General features: G+C 46.5%; 5 protein-coding genes across 5 annotated transcripts; 2 read left to right on the forward strand and 3 right to left on the reverse strand.

The window, feature by feature from the left end:
• On the forward strand, window positions 1-1239 carry FOMMEDRAFT_29138 (uncharacterized protein; the record flags this gene model as incomplete). The annotated part of the gene is made up of 5 exons (XM_007267378.1): window positions 1-262; window positions 460-477; window positions 824-958; window positions 1021-1052; window positions 1096-1239. 5 exons carry the CDS (start codon window positions 1-3, stop codon window positions 1237-1239), a joined length of 591 nt encoding a protein of 196 aa, XP_007267440.1.
• A 675-nt stretch (window positions 1240-1914) lies between these two features.
• Window positions 1915-4359, reverse strand: FOMMEDRAFT_168586 (uncharacterized protein). Its single transcript, XM_007267379.1, has 2 exons — window positions 3529-4359; window positions 1915-3466 (listed from the first exon to the last, which is right to left on the reverse strand). The coding sequence occupies exons 1-2, from the start codon at window positions 4337-4339 to the stop codon at window positions 2145-2147; spliced, it is 2133 nt and encodes a 710-aa protein (XP_007267441.1). The 5' UTR covers window positions 4340-4359; the 3' UTR covers window positions 1915-2144.
• An 807-nt stretch (window positions 4360-5166) lies between these two features.
• FOMMEDRAFT_20788 (uncharacterized protein) lies at window positions 5167-6396 on the reverse strand. The gene is made up of 2 exons (XM_007267380.1): window positions 6244-6396; window positions 5167-6155 (listed from the first exon to the last, which is right to left on the reverse strand). The coding sequence occupies exons 1-2, from the start codon at window positions 6314-6316 to the stop codon at window positions 5452-5454; spliced, it is 777 nt and encodes a 258-aa protein (XP_007267442.1). The 5' UTR covers window positions 6317-6396; the 3' UTR covers window positions 5167-5451.
• A 155-nt stretch (window positions 6397-6551) lies between these two features.
• FOMMEDRAFT_29141 (WD40 repeat-like protein) lies at window positions 6552-8167 on the forward strand (the record flags this gene model as incomplete). Its single annotated transcript, XM_007267381.1, has 6 exons — window positions 6552-6781; window positions 6841-6894; window positions 6963-7035; window positions 7103-7209; window positions 7335-7535; window positions 7606-8167. 6 exons carry the CDS (start codon window positions 6552-6554, stop codon window positions 8165-8167), a joined length of 1227 nt encoding a protein of 408 aa, XP_007267443.1.
• Window positions 8168-8465: 298 nt separating this feature from the next.
• Window positions 8466-13247, reverse strand: FOMMEDRAFT_124206 (uncharacterized protein). Its single transcript, XM_007267382.1, has 12 exons — window positions 13214-13247; window positions 12832-13140; window positions 12567-12775; window positions 11152-12513; window positions 10935-11096; window positions 10490-10882; window positions 10244-10441; window positions 9885-10191; window positions 9580-9827; window positions 9238-9527; window positions 9064-9185; window positions 8466-9006 (listed from the first exon to the last, which is right to left on the reverse strand). Exons 2-12 carry the CDS (start codon window positions 12887-12889, stop codon window positions 8516-8518), a joined length of 3840 nt encoding a protein of 1279 aa, XP_007267444.1. The 5' UTR covers window positions 12890-13140; window positions 13214-13247; the 3' UTR covers window positions 8466-8515.
• Window positions 13248-15841: the final 2594 nt, after the last annotated feature.

Below are 15841 nucleotides of genomic sequence, written 5' to 3' on the forward strand. Positions count from 1 at the left end.
ATGGCAAGTATGATATGGGCTATGTGGCTAAAGGTATTGCACTATTTGAATGAATCGATTAGAACACTACTGAATCTACTGATGGATGAATTGACAGCCGAATACTCAAATTCTGATGGTGGTACTGGTGCAGTCCAAGGCAAAGTAAATCCGCGTCGCGCTGAACGTGAAAAAGCACTCTATGACCTGGCAGATGCGCTTGACGCTACAAGAAATTTGAGGACAAAGCTGGAGGAAATACTGGCGAGTGATGCTACATGCCGTGCGTCATGAGGTCCTGTTGCCTTGGAATGGGACGGACTCGGAGATAATCAGTAAAGCAAGCCAAACAGTTTGTTCTAGTAGCTCCCATGAGCAAGCCTACCAACATTTAATACATTAACTTGATTAGACGTTTACAATGCATGTGGTTGCAAAGACTGACTGATATCCACTTTATTTGCAAACTTCATCGAATAGAACATTTGAATTGGCTGTGTGAGTTACATACTGAATTTATGCCATATTAGCGCCAGTCCTGTGCACTCCAGCATATGCTCGGTAAATGAATTAAGCTAGATGAAGTAAACACTCGATGCTTGGCTGATGTTGCTGTAGCAAAGACAAACGAGCACTTTGTCTTTTGATCTGATTGAGCGGGCGGCGCAAATTAGGCAGCCGGAGAACTGATCTGGACGTGTGGCGCGCTTCCTCCTGGAATTTGATCACTACAACTTTATGTTACTATGTAACCATCTGACACAATATCCTTTCAAAGACACATGCAATGATCAATTTCGTGATGATGTGTATAATTTCTAATGCACAAAATATGCTTAGGTAGGGCTGCAACCGTTCCCGTGGCGCCAATCGATACGAATGTCTTCAGAGTGGAAAGAGAGGAAAGTATATGAGAACAAGGGTGGTATCCGTACCGACGCTGATGGAATACCTCCCGAGATTGATATACTGCTTGACCGTGAGTCCAGTATTCACTTGGGATGCTTATGAATGTTCCTCATAGCACGTTGGCGGATATAGACACTGGTGAGAATGTGGCAAGAGTGAAAAAGGTAATATTTTATAGGCATCCACAGCTTGGATATAAGGCTACAGGTAATTTTTTTTTGGTTCGAATACGCAGTGGCGAACAAAGAACTAAGAAGTCGACAGCGGAAACAAGAGGCGGTACTTTTGCAAGTGAAGAACCAAAAGAAAAGACTAGCTTCGGGAAAGCCCTTTACAACTTGGCAGACATAATAGATACAAGTGGAAATCTTAGGAGTCTACTCCGCAGGACTCATCGCGGTGAGTCAACCCAGATAATATTCACCCTTCTCGCATTCCTCATTGCTTTGCCATGCCATGCAGAGGGGCACAAGAACTACTGTAGTGGGGTTCGAAGGTCCACAGCTACGAGAAAACGCAGCTCAACCACCTGTAGCTGTCAGGGTGGACTTGAGGCAGATCAGGGAGACGAATCTAACAATGCTACGTAGTAGAAGTGTTCAGTTGTTAAATTTTCCTTGTCGGATTCCCGTTAGAGATTTTCTTTTGTGAGAGGGAATATACGGCATAGAACGGCTGTACGATATCAAGGAAATGTCTTAGACGTCTTGAATAGAGAATGTTCACGCACCAGTAGCTTCTGGTGTCAAAATCTGATCACCGCCACAAATGCAACTAACTAGATAGACACAGCCAACCAGCCATGGGTTCAAAGCATTCAAAAAGCAATACTCATATACAATACGCGATATGATAGACCACGAACCTGAGAAGACAATACGTCATTATACGAACACAGTTGAATACTCGCGAGTCCATGAACGGCAAAAAATCAGCACACGATGAGAACCACCCATGAGGAAGGGGGCGAACCATGTCCGTTGAAAGGGAAGCTCAAGCTAGAAGTGCAGCAGAGGTGAAGAAAGAGTGATAACACGTTTGATCACGGCGTGTGATACACAAAAGAAACTGATCTAAGGAAAAATAGAGATTCTTGTGACTCAAAGAGAATGAGTCGTGTAATGCGCAAATGGACGAAACAAGAGAACGAGAGCATTGTTATAGGCATCGCACGAATGAATTGGACAAAGGCGAGAATGAAAGAAATATGAAAGAAACCCCCACAGAGCCGAATGAACGGATTAACTAAGCAAAACTCACAAAGACCGGGCTAGGACGACGAGCGCGACAATGCACAACGCCAGGATGAACATTCCGCTCACAATAGCCGCAACCCGGCAGCGCGTCACCCAGGGGTCAAGGTGCGTACAAACCATTATTTGGACTGGTACGTCGCCGCGCAGCTGCACCGCGCGCACGGTCGACGGCGGTGAACCCTCCTTCTCGCGGTGCCCACGCAACGAACCAAGCAACTCAACTGACGAATTTTTCGCTGCTCGCCATATGGATATTGATTCCGGGACACGTTTCTCAGGTGTATCCGCCACGGCAAGCCCACCTACGTCCTGCGATTGTCGTTGAGGCGGTTGAGAGCTTGAACGATTGTACAAGGGTAATACCGATTCCTTTGCACCGCTTGGAAGACCTTCAGCCCTCGTTCCCCCACTGCGGGCCAGCATCCACCCGCCTATGAGCCAGCACCAAGGTGCTAGAAATCCCACCCAAAATAGCACCTCAGCAGGTTTTCCCTTACCCTCTCGCCATGGTGCGTGGTTCTTCAGACCCTCTTGCAACTGTGCAAACAACTTCGCGGCTTTTGAAGAGACAGTAACAGTGCTTGCTACATCGGGTGCGGCCGGTTCTGAGCCTGGACCAGGCGACTTACGCATTTTGGGTGATTTAGAGAGAAGCGTGTCGAGGGAAGCTTTAAGGCGAGCAGCAGGGTTTGTACCTTTCGTAGACGAGTCGACAAGTGTCGTATCTCCATCTAGAGGTTGCGAACGTTGTTGTTGCCCTGCTTCAAGATCTCCGGGAGGAACGGCGCTTGCTCTTCGACTTGCCGCGGAATCTTGAGCGGTCAGATACGTTAACTCCGTCCGAATGGATTCGGAGCGCGTCAAAAGTGATGGTGTGCGAGAGTGAGGTATGGAAACCCTATTCTGTAGCCCTTCACCCAAATCTTGTTCCTCCACTGTATCAGATTCAAAGTGATAATGTGGTATAGCGAAACGTGGTGTCGAAAGCGTTCCACCCAGGTCCTGCTCTTCCGGAGGATCGAATTCCGGATACTCCGCTTTCTGCGGATAGTCGACAGGCATAGGGTATACCAGAGTAGCTTCTTCCAAAGCAGCTTGATCCTGCTCAAACACATTCTGTGATTCGCGTGGGCTTGCTGGAATAACAGGTAGTGCGGGGAACGGCCGAGCTTGACCATGAGTCCGTGAAGGACTTATGCTATGTGGACCACTCAAGTCATCCAGCGTCCGTGATACTGCAGAGTGGCTAGAGTTAAATGTTGAGGTTGAGCCCGTTCGCCGAACGGAGCGATGTATAAAAAGATTAGATTGAGCAGATGTCGCTACACGTGATTAAACATAAGCGAACGTGTATTTGTGTTTTGAGCCAATCTGTATAACGTACTCGAATGCAGAGATGCCGAATCAACCTGCTTCTCAGGACAAGACTGAACTTCTTCAATGGGTGACAAGTATCGGCCAGAAGAAGGGCACCAGGCAGACGGGGCTCCGGGACCTGCGGGAATGTTCTCTGCTGTCTCTGAATAAATAGGAGCACTAAATCCTGGGCTGTATGATGCGTTCTGTTTGCGCATTTTGGGAGCTTGCTGCAGATGGACCGCATCAGCGGCTGCATCTGCAGATTGACTACGCGTGATGTAGTGATATCGTCGCTGTGTGGGCGCCGCGTTGCTTGGAACCGCCTGAGTATCAGAAAGCATCTCCCAGACGCCCTGGTTATCTGATGACATTGCCGTCGCAGACGCAGAACGGGTCCACTTCCTCACTGGGGACCGCGACGCTTGAGCCTGAGCTGGCAGACTGGTGTGCGTCGGTGGGGAAGAAGACAGAGGGGTGAGCGCACCGCTTGCAGGCTTTTCTGCACCATGACGTGTTGAAACATGAGTTTGCTCTTCACGTACGAAAGCCGCTTTATTCGGCTTTCGTGGGTACGCGCCGGGAGTGACTCCGTTGTTCGGACCTATCGCGTACGCCGAAACTTCATAGCGCACTCCGTCTGGCGAAGAGGCTTCGTCCGAAAAGCGTTGTCCTTCCTGCAAGTGCGCGTGGAAGAAGGACCCTGAACCCAGCGCAGCCTTGAGTCCAGTAATCACGCTCGACGACGAAGGAGTGTGTGGCGCTGACGTCGAGGTGTCCGTGGTGGATCTGGTCATAGTCGACATTGTGCGCGACCAGACGGAAGAGAAGGAAGACATCGTTTCTGCGCGGAGGTCCTCGTTCAAATAAGCAAGGCGAAAGACAATGCGTGCGTGAAACAGCAAGTTGTGAAGGCCTCAGTGGAGTAGCAAGGCAAACGCACGACTCCGTTAATTATTGGAGCACGCCGGTTTACAGCATGATATCACAGGTTCTGATCATGAACGGAGAGTATTCGTGAATTAGCAGCTGTTCAGCCGGAAGAACCGGGTGTACACTCGTAAAGCACAGCTACACTTTGGGGTGAAGAGAGAGAAAGTGGAATGAGAAGCTTTCGCAGTTGCACCATTCCGCAAGAGAGGACTGTGACACAGAGAGCTTGACGGAGGTTGGCGGGGGTAAGGTGAAATTGGAGAAATGCCAGCAACGTTGTCGCCACACCGACTGCGGTGAAGCAAATGGAGGTGATCCGAAACAAGTATGTTCCATTATTGTCACTGAACTGACATATGACAGCACTACCAGGACTGTATAGAGGGCTACGGCGTCAGACTAGACCAATCTAGCAGTCCCAAGTTGATGATGCGTGAATGCAAGGTGTGGAAGGCATGTAGCACGGTGTACAACATGGTGTACAGTGCCATCAAGTAGAACAGGTGTTTGGCCGTGCGATTGCATTCCCAATGTGGTATTCTACTCTGACCAGACACTGAGACAGCAGGCTTCTCGCTCTTCCCGTCTTTTCAGTTCGACTTCGGCTAAGATGGGTGTCATTACAATAAACCGCTGCTATTACTTGAATATGGCCCATGGCTGCGAGCACTATTTTTGTATCTTACTAATAGGAGCATGTCACGGGTGAATTATGAGGCTTGTGATCGTGAAAGGGATGGGTATACTTAGATTCCAAGAAAAAAGAAAATTATCAATGCATGATAAATATAATTCCGGGAAAGCAATACAAGAAATTTGTATGAGCGAATGAGCGATGTGACAGCGATCGGGAGTGATGTAAGTACGAAGGTCCGCAAAACCACAGACACTGGGGCTGACTGAAAGCAAATCGTACAAGAGGGAATGATTAGATTTCTGGTCACAGAATGTAAAGAATGGTGATATATATCGTTCGTAAATAACCAAGGCTCGTCCCTCCTTCTTCTCTTTTAAGTCTTTATGCTTTTGCAGGAATCTCACCAGAGGTACCACTGGAGATTGGTCCTGCAACTATCTCTGTGTCACGGACTCGTGCGTCTAGGTCAGTCGCTTTGGTACTCTTCACATCGGAGATGGGACCGTTATCCACCCTCACAGGCTCCTCTTTCGACGCCTTACTTTCTGAAGGCACCTCTGTGGATTCGGATGTGGATTCCTTAACAGGAATAGGTTCTTCTGACTCGTCGTTCGTTGGCTCTGAGTCTGAGACTACGCTTCCCTCCGCATCGCTCGCGTCGCCGCCAGCATCAGCATCAGCTACGGTTTCGTCCTCAGTCGCGTCATCAACTTTTGGTGGTTCGTCAGGAGTGGCATCCTCGGTGACCTCCGGAGTCGGCCCGTCATTAACCTTGTCCTCTGGTGTCTCTTGAACAGCTTCCACCCCCTTTCCCTTCTTGTCTTCCAGCTCGACTTCCTTCACGCCCTTCGTGACTTGGCGCACTTCCTCCGTGTCTTTTCTCGTCAAACCAGACGCAGGAACGGATGATGAAGCTGGCGACTCTGACTCATCGCGTGCCGGTGTGGCTACCGCGCTCCCAAATTCATCTGGCCGCGACGTCGTGTCATCATGTCCGCGCGAGCGCTTAGATAAACTGCCATTCTGTTCATCGTCGTCATCGCTCATGCGTCGCTTGCTTCCAGCAGATGGAGTGCTTGGACTGGCTGCTTAACGAAGTTCATTAGGTTTGCATGATTGATAGGAAACGCGCATATGCTGAGATTAGATGGGCGCTTTGTGTCGTATACTTACCATCTTGCTCCTCTCGCGTTCGATCAATGCGGCCTGTGAACGAGCTCGAAATCCGTCGGAGCAGTTTATACATAGAAAATGTCCTAACTAGATAATTGAGAACTGGTGTTGTGAATAGAGGGCCCGAGAGAAACAAGACAACTCAAGATACGACGCGAAGTGGTCAGTCAGTGACAAACGCCGTGAATCGAAGCACGTTTGTTGTGCCGTTGGCGCGTCGATCAAGCGCCGATCATTTTAATTTCTGTTTTAGGAATGTATATATATTGAGTTCTTCTGTAACCTCCGTCTGTACAGGCTGGGCAAAGATGCCCGACATACCCACGGGAGCACAAGTATTCGACGTCTGTTTCCATCCGACGGAGTCGCTTGTCTATACTGGTCTTTTGTCTGGTGGCATCAAGGCTTTCAGCTACGACGAGCAAGGGCAACATGAACGAAAATTCTCAATTCGTCCGTCTAAGCGGTCGTGCAGAGGTCTTGCAACGAACGAAGATGGATCTCATATCTATGCCGTAGGAAAGGGTAAAGCTATGCAGTGAGCATACTCCTTAATAAAACTCACTGGTATTGTTGAAAGTCACACAATACATAAAGTACTATAGATGCCTCCACAGGAGTAATCATGGACACACGGACTGCCATTCACCAGTGAGTAGATTGCGTGCTCTAGTTTTCATGCTATATTTGACTCTCATAGACAATACTTATATTGCAAGAGCTCCAATAAACAGGGTAAAACGCCTCATGCCCTACATGTTATGTACGGGCGACGATGATGGTGTCGTAAAGGTCTGTCCCCGTTCACTGCTTATAAAAGCCGTCTCTCCGAAAATTCTAAAGGTAGTACGTTTTACAGCTTTGGGATCCCCGGAAATCCGAGGAAGTTAGGTCGTACGACCACCACTTCGACTTCATCTCCGACTTTATGTGGATCGGGGACAAGAAGCAGCTTGTCGTGACGAGGTAAGCTCTTATACTCTTCGTCTTTCTTCTTTTTTCTCCAGAACTATTCGTCCGTGCATTTCCGAACTCCCATGAGGTCCAAAATCACTATTGCATGCGTTAATTAATTTACACTCTCTTCATAGTGGAGACGGCACGCTTTCCGTTATAGACGTTCGTTCGAAGAAGCCAGGTCCACTCGCTCAGTCGGACGACCAAGAAGACGAGTTATTGTCTATCGTGCCGATCCGAGGTGGAGAAAAAACAGTTGTCGGTACCCAACAGGGTATTTTATCCATTTTTAATCGATCGAGTGGATGGGGTGATTGTGTTGATCGTGTTCCAGGGTGAGTTCTCGCTGATTATTAATTAACTTAAAAGTTGGCTTGCGGTTATTTGACTCTTGTAAACGCGTAGGCACCCGCATTCAATCGATGCTCTCTGTACAATCCCTTCGTCCTACCCCTCCTCGCACTCAACAATCCTAACAGGCTCATCAGACGGCCTCCTACGCGCTGTACAACTCTTTCCGACAAAGTTGCTTGGCGTTATAGGGGACCATGGAGAGTTTCCGATTGAGAGGATTGCAATAGATAAAAATGGGGAAGGCAGGTGGGTAGGGAGCGTGGGACATGATGAAGTAGTAAGGATGACAGATCTGAGAGAGGTGTTCGAGGACGGAAATGGAGACGAAGAAGAGGAAGATGAGAAGGGGGATGAGGCTTCATCGGATGGTGGAGGACGGGATGATTCGGACTTCTCTACCCAACATGCCAAGGTAAAGACCGAAGAGGCAGACTCCGATTCCAACAACGAATCGAACACAGGAGTGGATGCGGATTCAGACGAAGAATCGAGAAAGAAGAAACGGCGGAGGAAAGCAAAAGTCCAGGACCCGATGGAAAAGGAAAGGAAGAAGAAACGGAGAGCGAGGAATGACGAGGTTCAGGCGGACGCTTCTTTCTTCGCCGATCTTTAACAAGACCTCCTGTTATCATTGCTTTCGTTATCACTTCAAGTTGAAATTACTCGTCTTTTTGATGAACGTCGAAAGAAACATGCTTCGCGCTGGTAGTGCCCCATAGTCTGTTTCATCAAAGTTCAAAGCGAACGGTTAATTCATTCCAGTTGACGTCAACGGTCCACATGAACTTCCGAGGTGACAACACAATCACTACATTAGATGTATGTACGTATCCGTTGGCGTAAAAAATGCACTAACCGTTCCTTAAAACGAAGAAAAAAAGATATCGACTAAAGTACCTCCGGATATCAACACATTATATTGATGCTATAAATCATCGGGTAGAAAGACACTGAAGATCGACTAATGCCGCACGCGTTTGCGACGCACGATGAATTCTCCATGTTGGGTGGGTGCGGAAGAGGCTCCTGCCTCTACTGGTGCATCGGCAATGCCGTTGGTAGAATCAGTTCGGATGCGCTTCTTCCCAGGAGTGGATTCGAAAGGCGTCGGTGAAGGTGAATGTACAGGTGATTCAGCCGTCCCATTCGTCGAACGCAGAGTGGACATAGGGTCTAGATCTGGTTCTGGTTCCGGTTCCAGGTCCCGTGTCGGAGAACGTTCGTCCCCAGTGAGCTCCGTCAATTCTGACTGTGCGTCGTCAGTACCATTCTGCGACGGTTGCTGTTTTTGATAGGCTGGCCTCGGTCGCACTTTTGATGCAACTGGCTGACTTGAAATGCCATTCGTTTCGATTATGCTTTCGACTTCCCCTTCGTCGTCATCGGAGGATGCAAAGTCGCTACCTTTCGTGCCAGCAGCAGCGGCTTTAGCGGCCTTCCTACCAGACGCGCCTACAATCACTGTCAGTTAACGCTTTCCAAATGATGAATGAAGTGGATAAAACCCACCTTTCTCCTTCGTCGTGACGTTTGAAAGCCTCTTCTCGTAGGCTCGATAAGGTTCCCATGCCTTCGAGGTCGGTGGAATCTCAATTCCAAGCATAGCAATATCCTGATCAAGGTGAGCTTTGCTTTAGGCGGAAGTTAGCTATTAATTTTCGTCGAGAAATTCATGGTACTCACATTTTCAAAGCATCGCTTGGATCAAGACCAATGAGTAAATGCTGGAGCACCCTGAAGAATGAGATAGACTTCGTTCGTCCTCTTTTGTTCTTTGTTGTCTCGAAAGCAGAGATCTTCTTCGTGATCCAGGATAGGAGAGTTGTATGTATTTCGACGATGTATTCACTGGGAAGCTTTCGAATAATGGACAGCTGTGCTCCTCGCATGACGAGGCAGGGTACAAGGGCCCTTGCTAAGGCTAAAGCATGAACCTCTGTCTCGACGATGCGATCCAGGAGCAGAGTAAATGACTAACGACCCATTCTTAAGCCCACTTCTTTGAGGAAAAGGTTGTAGGCGTACCTCCCGCAAAGCGTCCACAACAACCCCAACGACAAGCTTTCCATGGCCCTTTGCAAGACCTTCTTCTCGGAGAATATCGACCATTAATTTAGTTGATAGATCAACGGCTGCGCCAAGACGACCATAATGTGCCAATAAGATTGCTCCGTGTCGGACATGGATTACACCTGCTTTCAGTGCACGTAAGAAACTTGTCAAAGTGGTATTGAAGATGTATTCTTGTTCGAGCAAAGCCTTGCTCTTTATCACTGAAGAAATGCCTATTTAATATCTCACAGAATGGAAGAGGGTGGCATGCAGCTCACCAATCGGCTCCTCGTTAAGCTCCTCTTTCCTTCTTCCCTTTTTCTGCTTAAGCTTTGCACCAGGAGTTTCCTGTTCCACGTCGCTAGACAAATCACTACCATCATGGTTCTCATCTGGAGGAACCGGACGGTCGCCTTCCAGCTCCTCTGCGTATCGCTCGATCTCAGCCTGTACGAAACCGGCGCAACGATATTGGAGTTCGTCATTCATAGATAACGTTAAAGGAGCAAGTGGTGATTCTTCCGGCCCGACTCCTTCAGAACCAGCAGAGAACAGGACGTAAAGTGTTAAGAGATTTTGGAATGCCTGTCACGTATATAAGCATTGCACGAAAGATATGTATGGTCTAAACACTCACGGCACGCCTTACTCCAAGCAGGGTATTGGATTGAGTCCCAACGGCGTATTCGACAAGCTTCCCGAGAAGAACATCTCTCTGCTCATGAACTGCGTCTTGCAATTGCTCCTTATCGGTCGACGTACCCGGGGTGCGTATAAAATGTCTCGCCTTCCAAATAATGTGTAATGAGAGCAATTGTAATGCACGTTCGACCATCTGAAATTCATGTTAACAAAAGTAAGTCGCGATCCACGATTAACTTACCAATTCTTCCTCCTTGTAACCTAACCGGCCTCTCTCCGCCAAGGCACAGATGATATCCCAAGCATTACTCTGTTTGCCGCCTTCATCTTCTTCCATCCATGACGTTAAATCCCGCGAACTGGCGAGGGCACATAGCCGGGCGCAGATAGCGCCGAGCGTTCGTGCTTCATCATCACTAAACGTAGCAACTTCCAATTCATTTCTCCCACCAACAGCATCCCTGAGGGAGGACGCAAGCTCATCTTCGAGTTCGAGGATCTTCGTGCTGTTTGTATTAGAAAGACTAGTTGCTTCCATAAAGTGTCTAATTGCCGCCATGGAGTTGGATAAAACTAAGGCAGATGAATGCGTGAGAAATTGCTTTGAGACATCGTCCCAAAGAGATTCATAGGCCTATTCATGCAGAAATGAATAAAATGCAGTGTTGAACATCATGAAGGAATACCGTTATCATGCGCATCTCTAGATACATATCCACGTTCATGAGCTCCGGAATGAGAAGTACATTAGCAATCCGGCTTTCGTCCGTCTGATGCTTTGCGATTAGGCTCGGGAGATTGTTGATCAATTCCCTAGTAATATCAGAACCGACCACGTCCTCTTCACCCTAAGAAATTTTTATTAATGAACTCGTACATCAGTGCACATAGTGAGGGTGATACCTTTTTAGCTGCAGCAGCTCCGATCTTTGACTGGCGCAAGGTTGCAACGAATACGTCGAGTAGGATCGCCTCCTCAGCTTCCTCGAGTCTCCATGCCTCGTCTACAAGTACATCATCGACAACTTTCTTCGTCTTCTTTCGTCGTGCAGACACGGGTGTACCACCTTGTGAGGGATCCACGCCTGCTGAGTGGTCTAGGAGAAGCAAATCAAGCATTGCCTCCCAGTCACTGACAACCTCGACTTCATCCCAAAGCGCCTCCACAGCCAAGGTTGTGCGGCTCTTCTGCTGCGATTCCAGTATGATACTGGTTTCGCGCCGTGCAACACTCGGGCCATCGTCCTGTGAACTCGAGTCGCCGTCAAGATCGTTGCCGATCTCGGTACTCAAGCGATCAAGGGAACGACCCCATTGTACGAGCAGTTGAGCGAGGGCCTTCAGGTCAGCTCGTTTCTTCTCCTTCTCTGTCGGGTTCTTCTTTCCTACAAGCCGCTGTTGTGCAGCATCCTCCCAGACTCCTCGAACGAAATCACTCACTGCTCGGCGCACCTTCGCATCTTTGTCAAAGATAAGGAGACAAAGCGTGACACGCTGGGATTCATCAAGCAGTCCTTGGGCATCCACTGCACTGAGCACCTGTACAACAGCGACGCGCACAGCCATTTCCGTATCACCAGTAGCCATTTCCACCAACCGTGGTTTGAAGCGTTCCGTGAATGACTGAAGAGATATCATATAATCTGGTTTCGCATATAACGATGCCAGTGCCTTGACTGCTTCAAGCCTGACGTGGATATTTGTATCTGACAGAACCCATCCAATATATCGCAAATATTGCCCGTCAAGGAAGTGGGCAGGAAACCTCTTCAACCACTCGCCCATTGCATGTACGCATTCGGCGCGAATATTTGGATCAAGGTCTCGATATCGATGAATGAATACGCCGTCGAAAAACTCCTTAAGAAATTCTGAGAGTTTTGAGCGTCGTTCCTTCACTTCAGCAGCCTTGGCCTCAAACTCCTTCTCACGCCCGCTCGATGCACCTTTTTTCCCCTTGCGCTTGCGTTCACCCTCGCGCTGCCGAGTTATCAGTTCCGCCTCCTTTTCCACGGCCGCAGCAACATCGCACAAAGTAGTCTCTATCTCTAACGCAATGACTGTTGCAGTATGTCGGAAACTACGTAGTTGAGACGACGACATCGCCACTACCCAGGCTTGAATGGTCATAAGCAGGTCAGAAGTGTATAGGATGCCCATCTCTGCCGCAGATTGAACAAGGCGCATCAGAAATTCCGACAATGATTTGCGAAACTTTTTGAACATTGGATGTTTCGAGGTGAGAGGGTATGTCGGAGCTTCATCCTGGAGGAAAGGCTCAGAGTCAGACAGTAATTTAGTCCGACACAAGTGCGTACCTCTTTGAGTCGCTCAGTAAAATCGTCCAAAGCATCAACTACGCCATCATAATCAACGGCCCTGTCGGCATCCACGGCCTCATTGGAACCGCACGTCCGAAGTACACAAGTGATCAGGTCCGCAAGTGCAGGCTCCGAAGCTTGTTGAAACGAGTCAAGGAAGTCTTCAACGGTAGATTGTAGGGCGGCTGCAGGGTTCATAATAGCATCTGTACCAGCCAATTAATAGACTGCTAAACGCGTGATTCAGAAGCAAGACACGTACTGAACAAGGCATTGTCGTCAGATATTCTCGCCTCTGCAGGTGCCCTCGCAGTATTCATCTGCGTATTTGCTGGTTTGCGCCCTCTACGCGCCGATGGTTTCTCTGTGGCAGGTAGATTTCTGGTTCCGCGAGGCTTCTTAGGCGCAGGCGGTCCGCGCGCCTTTCCCTTTCCCTTCCCGCTGACCCGGGGCTTACGCGGTGCAGCATACTCATCCCCCTCATCATCCTCCCCTAGGAATTGTTCGTCAGCATCACTCGGTGCTTCGTCATCGTCCGCGTCGCCGACGCGTTTCCTCTTGCTCGGCGTAGCTGTATAACAAGGTCATTCGCAGATTAGGCTTAATGGAAAATTGATGACGAGATTACGCGCATGAAGACATACATATTGTGAACGGTTGAGCAGCTTTCTTATCCCGTGTTGAGCGCCGCGGTGCGGGCGTGCCCTGAATGTCGGTCATGGACGTGGTTGTCACCAGAGACATGGGGTAGCCCAAAACACGGTGCGTCACGCCGTGTCCATTCGTGAGAAGTATTATATACAAAAAAGGCAACCAAGCAGAGTTAGTGACTACGTTTCGATCTCCGATCTTGAGCCAGGATCTCTGTGAGTCTGACTCGCGGACCGTTGACTTGCGCTTCCTCAGGCTGACTCACATGCCATTCACTCGGTAGGCAGGAAAGCGAAGCGACCACATACCGATACTTCCAGATTGCACCGATCATTAACGATAGGTGGATATTGGTTTGGTCGAGTTGACTTTGTACATAATGTCGGTCACTCCAGCATAAGAATATTTGTAAAACGACAATGGATATTCAAAGCAAAAGTGGGGAGAGTGTCAGCACTTTTAAGGTTAGTAATTTATGGGCTTGGATAGGCGAGCAAAGCAAAGGAATGCTCTCTGTGCTTCTAAGCGACTTTGTAGCTTTTAAGGGAGATATAATCTTAAGCTGTAGTGAGTAAAGTGAAATAATCAATAGTACTTTCAAGTATAGCTAGAGGGCACTAGCCAATTCTATTTTAAGTGGTAAAGAAGTGTGGGGAATATATTATCAAGCTTGATAATACTAATCCAGTGTTCCTGTCCTACTTGGTCTGACTGATAACCACCCACCTAGCAAAATCAAGAAATTGTTGGATTTGTGCAAAGTAGGATCCAAGATAGCTTGTTGATGAGTCCTGCATTCAACCCTGTCTGTCTTCCAATAGTATGTATAGTACTCAATAGCTCTACACAATAGTATCCTACTACTTATTAATAATAACAGTCAATGACTTCTAGCTTTTCCCAGAGTCTGAGAGTTGTTTACACACATTATAGTATTATTTTGCATAACAAAGTAGTGTGTATAGTTACACACTTTGCAGTTACTTTGTAATATTAAGAGTAGTATAAAATGGTAAGTCTAATAGTAAAGAGTGTCTATCACTTTGCTCTATTTTCTGCTCCTAAAAAATGTCTGGCTGTTACAGTGCTACTGTTGAGTATCCTAAAGACCAAGATAAAGAAGTGCAAGAAGTAGTAAATCAGATATATAAAGGTAAGTCTGCCTGACTAACAACAAATAATTATTTGTATTAACCTACCTTACTAATATTTACTCTTTACTATTTCTGCATTTTCTAAATAAAAAAAAAGATAATTCTGAAATTACAATTGGCTATGGGTCAGCCAATAGAAAAGAAAATCCATGGCTGGTTCTAGCATTTGGTATAACTTAAATTAATCTGTAAGACAATTTACTCTATGCTCATTTTTATATTTTTATTCCAGCTGAAAACAAAAAAGGAAAGAGAATAATAACATCAGATGTCAGACCACAGATATTAGATGCTGTTCAAGACCTACAATCTAAACTTGCTGATTATAGTAAGTATTTCAAGCATACCTTTATTCCTTTTGTTTACTATTTTGCCTTATATAGAGAAGGAGAAGGAAATGGAGAAAGCTGAGAAAGCTGAGAAAAGGGCAAGAAAATCGACTGAACTTTACAGATTCATTAAGAATTTTAGGAAGAAAACTGGGCAAGATGAGTAAAAGTAGTATCTGTAATAAGTCTGGCTAGTTAGGCCAATAGTTAAGACGGATAGTATTGGTTGTGTCTCTATTAGAGAGTTTCAGTATAAAGATAAGTCACTATATAATATTCATGAGGCTAGTTGGTATATGTGAGTACATAGTGTGTATATTGTCTGCAGATACAATGAGGCCATTGACCAGACAATCCATCTTTAAAACTGTGTTGTGTACAGCCACATTTATTACATTGCTTTCTGCTCCCTTTCCACTCTCTGAATAGTGGAAATAGAAGTAATCTTACCCTCCTCATGGAACTATTTATGTACTCGCCGTCCGAGGAAAGATAGACTTACTAATACCAATGCTTGACCTGTATACACGTGTAGCCACCTGCACACATTCAGCACACTCTGACAACCCCATCATCCCACCCCTCCTCTCAACCAAACGAATTTTGCAGGGTTTACCATGCGTTGTGATACACTCCCGGACAAAACTGGATCATCAGGAAAAAGTCGCATTTCTTATAATATATTGTAGACTTTGTAAAGTAACATAAGTATTGTATATATATTGTAAAGTAATTACAAGACTTGTAAATCAATTGTAAAGTTTGTATAAGACATGTTAATGTATATAAAGGCTAAGTAAGTGTTATGGATGAATACAATCTATTAAAAGTATTATACTAACTTTGTATAATAGCCTAAAGTATTATGCTTGCATTACATTTTTAATATAATTTCAAAGAAAGGGTAATATTTACAATATAATAATGTAACAATAACTATTGTTGCCTTATAATTTATGTAAAAGGTATATTAATGTATATAATAGTGTAAGAGCACTTGTTATATAATTATTATCTTAATAAAAGTATACTATAAGTATATAATATGTATATCATACTTAGACTATCTATACAAATAGTTTACAATTATTGTAAAAAGCATTTCATCTACTTGTAATAATTACATCAGTGTGTTTAG

Source organism: Fomitiporia mediterranea (genome assembly GCF_000271605.1).
Source record: "Fomitiporia mediterranea MF3/22 unplaced genomic scaffold FOMMEscaffold_7, whole genome shotgun sequence".
Lineage (NCBI taxonomy): Eukaryota > Fungi > Basidiomycota > Agaricomycetes > Hymenochaetales > Hymenochaetaceae > Fomitiporia > Fomitiporia mediterranea.